Source organism: Pelobates fuscus, chromosome 5, assembly GCF_036172605.1.
Source record: "Pelobates fuscus isolate aPelFus1 chromosome 5, aPelFus1.pri, whole genome shotgun sequence".
NCBI classification, from domain to species: domain Eukaryota; kingdom Metazoa; phylum Chordata; class Amphibia; order Anura; family Pelobatidae; genus Pelobates; species Pelobates fuscus.
In genome coordinates this window covers 119,752,624-119,757,993 of record NC_086321.1, presented here as the reverse complement: position 1 = coordinate 119,757,993, position 5,370 = coordinate 119,752,624, and the positions used below count along the sequence as shown (strand labels likewise).

Here is a 5,370-nt window from a genome sequence, read left to right as displayed (position 1 = left end):
TTAGTGTATTTGTGCCAGAGAAAACACAATATTAGTGGGGTCATCTGTCGACTTCCCCAGGGCTGAAAGAATCAGGATCAAGCCAAACACCATTATGAATAGGATGGAGAAAGGAAAAAAAAATCAAGTTAGTAGCACTCAGTATCAGCAAAGAGCAAAAGGTTTCAATTGTATTTGGTCCTTTTTACAGTGGATCTGCAACTTCCAAACAGTTATATAACACCACTACTACTAATGTGGAACCTATGACTAATGCCTCGTTTCCACTGAGCGGATCGGTTCGGGTTGGTACAGTTTGGAAGGTTTAGAATGGACCAGCCCATTCTGGTGAGCGTTTCCACTGCAAGTCAGACCTTCAGGGCCATGCAGGGTTTAGAAAAAATGCTCTTCCTGTCCACCAATCAATGGATTGTATAGTAGATCCGCCCTAACCGAACCGTTCCATTTTCTATGGCCCTACATCTGAAGCAGGGCCCTGAATGGATCGGTACGGTTCGCTTGTATGGACCACTTTCATAATGGAAACACCCAAAATAGCGAACCGTACCGAACTGAACCGAACCGATCCGCTCAGTGGAAACGAGGCATTACATTGCTTCATCTCGCTAAACACATACAATGGTAAATAGCCTATTGATCGGCCTCCCCTCCCCCCTGAGCCAGAAACATAAAGTAGATTACTTGTGTATAAGTGCTCCTATTTTGCTAATGTAGGTTGCTATCTAAATATATTTTCAGAACAAAATGTGGTTTTCACGGCATGTCAGGCAGCAGCCTTGTATGCAAAACCTAAAAATTTTTTATAAAAGTTACAAAAATAGCCAAATGGGGAAAGTGGGAATCTTAGATAGTTATCTTTCTAGTTTTGCTCTTGTGGCCTCAAATGCAAACACTTCTAGTAAATAAACCTATAAGATTTACTTCATTCTATGTACAAACTGTACACTGCAGGTTTATTTATGAAACAGACACCCTTAACAGGAGGTGCCCCTTTACCCAGTTCCTAAAAGGGCATATTTTAAGAGAAATCACTTTAAATATTTAGGAATGCTCACCGACTGTCATATGGACATCCAGAATTTTTTGGGGGGTTTCTGCGCTTGAGTGATCGAAGTGAGAGCTTTCATACATAAATTTGTTTAATGCTTCCCTGTAGGAAGTTATTGATGCATTCACCATGAAGAGATTGTGGCCACAAAGTCTCCCAGGATGGAACAGATCAGTTTTTAGAGAGGGCTTGTTGTTTGGGGAGGACTTTGAGGGAAAGAGGGTGTGTTATGCCCTGGCATCTAGTACAGTAAAGGAACACTCCAGACACCATAACTTAATTAGCTTACTCTTAAGGGTTAAATCCCAAAGGATTCACGCACTGATTGCTCTGCTCAGAATCTTGATGAGTAAGCCTCGGCCATGAGTACCACTTATTGGCTTAGAGCCTCTGTTGACACCCTTAGCCATTCACCTAGCCAAGGGTACCTGTTGCAAAATTCTGAGCAACGGAAGGACTGGCAGGGCAATTGAGCACTGGATACTGGACTTTGGGGTTAGACTGCTCATGAGCAGTTTAACTCCTAAATGTAAGCTAGCACCAGAACATCTTCATTCCACTGAAGTTGCTATGGTGTCATGCGTGTTCATTTAACAGACCATTGCTGATTAAAAGTAAGATTAGGGGAAGGAATAGAATATCTACCTCCATTAGGAACTAATCTGTCAATAGCAATCTGTAACATGCAATCTATCTGCAACAACCTAAAACAACACAATATATAATCACTCTACGGTGTTTACACTTCCCCCCCCCCACCACCACCATATCATCCAATTAAGTTGTACTGCTTTATTCAGACCTTAACTATTGTATGGGTAGTCCACACTTTTAAGTGCTTGAAGTTAAAGGGAAGATGTTATTTCTTCCTAAAGATTTAAATTAATAGAACCCCTCCAGGAGAACTAAAATAAGGAATTATATCCTCCACTAGCTGAGTTAATCATTACTAATGATCTGTCAATGCCTTAATTTTCTATAGAAATTAATGGGGGTTATACTGTGCAGCAATATGCATCTCCTCTTACATGCATTATAATAATGCATCTCTTTGGGGAGCATGCAGATTGAACTGTTGAAAGAGTGCAGGACACTAGAAGCAAAGCTAGTTGCTGTCTGAGTGACCATCAAAGATGTTTTTAGGCAGAAAGGTAAACACTGCCTTTTCACAGACAAGGCAGTTTTGTGTTTTTAGTTAAAAAAAAGCCAGGGTAGACAAAAACTACTCCTTTAAGCTGGTTCTGGTACTTTAACCCCTTAAGGACATGTGATGGAAATATTCCATCATGATTCCCCTTTTATTTCAGAAGTTGTGTCCTTAAGGGTTTGAAATAGGACCTTCTTAAACTGGTATCTTGAAACCCATATTAGCCTGATTAAAGGATTTTATTTGAACCTTTAGAACCATAGGTTAGTTAAATCCTTTTATAATGACATGGCCGGTATGTTAGTCATACATTTTCTATAGCTACAGAGTGGGTTGGACAAAAGCCCTATTTTCAATTACTTGCCACATCATTTATATACATGGCAAGACTGTATAAACCATTACAAATATTTAACATGGGGTATCTTACTCTAATTTTCTTTCATTAAAGAACATCATTTTAGGGATAAATGTTCTCAGTTCTGTATGAGAGTCTTGGAACCTTTAAGAGTCATTTAGTACCTGTACACCAGTTCAGGATTACATTTAGGCCTTGAATGTGCTACCATTTGTAAAGTTAGTGCTTGCTTGGTTAAATTAAAATGATCGCTTTATACATAAGTGCAAATGTACACATTCACATTATAGGATTTAAGGAATGGTTGCCCTTAGGCCAAAAAATAAACTAGCAGATTGCCAGAGCCCTGCTTCTTATTAAATCCAATATCTAGCAGCCAAAGTTATGTGTACTATATTATTCCTGTGTAATTAACATTGTTCTCACGAGTATGGAGACCAATCTCTTTTACGGCATACAGTACTCTGTAATGTTATACGTAGCTCCAGCCTGATCAGTAAAATTCATTATTTTTGCCCTAGCAGCAATTTTAGAAGTTGTTAGATGTTTCTAAATTTAAACAGAACAGGAAAAAAAAAGTAAATTATGAAATTGTATCCATTGTGGAGATATGTACAGTAAAGGAGTACATATTATGCAATACAGTTAAGAGAACCTGGAAGTCTGGTTTATCCTTTAAAAAAAAAAAAAAAAAATTCAATACATCACTGAATATACACATCTCATGTTTGCTGCAAGAAGGAGCGCGCAAGTTATTTTAAGTGGCTTTTCTAACCTTGGAAGCTGCTTTAAAGTGACCTAATCATTAAATCTCATTGTTTTTAAATACAGATATTCGGTCAGTTATCTCAACTTATGATTCAGAAACATTTGTTTTGTAACTTTTTTTTTTTTTAGATTCCTTTTGCACACTTTCTGTGACTATGGCAATTTCTGGTGATTAGTGAGATTTATTAGTGAAATCTGCATCTGTTGCTGGTGGTTTAAATAATGTCAAGTGCTGTAAGTCCATTTTAGCATTCCTTGTGCTGGGTGAGGCTAAAGATTAGTCCTATATGTAAGAAAATCCTTCATTTTGCCTGGAATGGGCAGAGCAAGAACCTGGTAGGTGGTAAGGAAGCAGCGTAATGCTTTACGACATAGGTGTCGAAGTGAAGAGAGAACTCTGGGGGCTGTCCAGAACTGCACATATCCATCTCTATTTCTGTAAGGTAGAAGGTAAAATCAAAGGTTAGAGTGAGGAAACTGGAGAAGAACATGCCACATTGGAGTAGATCAAGCCATTTGTATAGATAATGACCTAAAGTATATCCACATTTTCTGCAGAGCTCCAGGCATTTTCAAGGAGATCTCACCCAAGTTGCATTAGGCAAAGAAAAACTAAAGCTAGTATATGTCAGGTTGTAAATAAAATGCCTCCAAATTCAAAACTAAAACTAATATTCAGCATCTCTGTTCATTTAATCTCTTGGAAATGTGGTTGCAGACTTTTTTTTTGCCTTTAACCCCTTAAGGACACATGACGTGTGCCATGTCATGATTCCCCTTTATTCCAGAAGTTTGGTCCTTAAGGGGTTAAGGTAACATTTTCTGCATAAAGCAAGGCTGAGGCTTAAAATGCATAGTGGCTATACTTACCCTGTTGCAAGAATTCCCCCATGTGGGAAGAATGTACAACACAGACCATTTGTAACAGGTGCCACAGACACAGGGTCTTCAACATCTAACAGCCAAACTCGCAGAAACCTGAAGCAGCAAAATTGATTATTTATTAAAAAATATATGCAAGAATTCAAAAAAGGTAAGTCAACTTAAACTGTTGAGCATTGACAGACCATTACGAAATCTGCATGCTGTACCATGAGAAACATTGAACAACCTGGCTTAAACAGAGCTAGATAACCCTGAAGGCAGCATGTATACAAATTGATGGGCCACTTACAGAAAGTGCTGCCCTGCACTATAAAGAAGTAAAATACTGCAGGTGGTAATTCAGGTTATAAATCAATCAGGAATCCGGTGACATATGCATATCCATAATATAGGGCAGCCTTCTCGTGTGTGAGCATGAATGAAGGCAAGTGTATCTACGATTGAATGCCTATGTGTGAGTACAGTGTGTTTATGAGTGCCCAGAGCTCTAGAAGAGGTCCAGATCTGATATGCTGCCTATAGCAATCTTTATTTGATCAACATTTGAGCCAGATGGAGTATGACAAGTACAATTTCATCTGGGCTGGCATTCCGTAATACATCTTCATTTCTTTCGGTCTCCAGATCCTTAGAGAATACAGGATAACCCCTATAATGCTGAGGCATGCATGTCTACATTGCGTGACAATGCAGATTTATATATATTTTATGGAATCTGTTTAGTTTAGGCCCCAATAAAGGCAACTTTAAATGTCACCATTAAATAGCATGACATTGACAAACCTATTCTGAAACACAACCATATTTGGTATTTAGTGTTCCAACAATAAGCCATTTTGGTTTATCCATTAACATGGTTACATCAGATATGGAAGGAACTTTGATACTACCTCAGTGTATTTTCAGGTTACAAAAGTTTAGCAGCCAGAATAGCCAAGGCGCTGCATAATGACTTTCATCATCTAATTTAAACACTAGATGTCAGCACATGTTCAGCTTCTCTAAGGGATTGCATGGCCCAATTCCTTCCTTACCTGTCATCTGCCAAGCTTGCCAAGTACAACCCTTCTGGAGAAAAGCAGACTGATCTCAAAGAGCTGAGCTGTGGCTCTGCATTACTGTAATCAAAGGCGGGTGGGAGAGATACATGCCTAAAATTAAAAG

The 5,370-nt window shown here is 38.7% G+C and overlaps 1 protein-coding gene across 2 annotated transcripts in view; it reads right to left on the bottom strand.

Annotated features, from left to right (window-relative positions):
- Positions 1–3,037: 3,037 nt before the first annotated feature.
- WSB2 (WD repeat and SOCS box containing 2) overlaps positions 3,038–5,370 on the bottom strand; it is a 28,773-nt gene continuing 26,440 nt past the window's right edge. The window contains exons 8-10 of one of the 2 annotated variants that reach the window (XM_063454185.1): positions 5,241–5,357; positions 4,192–4,299; positions 3,038–3,757 (exon numbers count right to left, since the gene is read on the bottom strand). In XM_063454185.1, coding sequence (XP_063310255.1) covers positions 3,592–3,757; positions 4,192–4,299; positions 5,241–5,357 — 391 coding nt within the window. In that variant the 3' untranslated portion in view covers positions 3,038–3,591. The remainder of the gene's footprint in view (positions 3,758–4,191; positions 4,300–5,240; positions 5,358–5,370) is intronic. The other variant, XM_063454187.1, reaches the window with a different exon arrangement.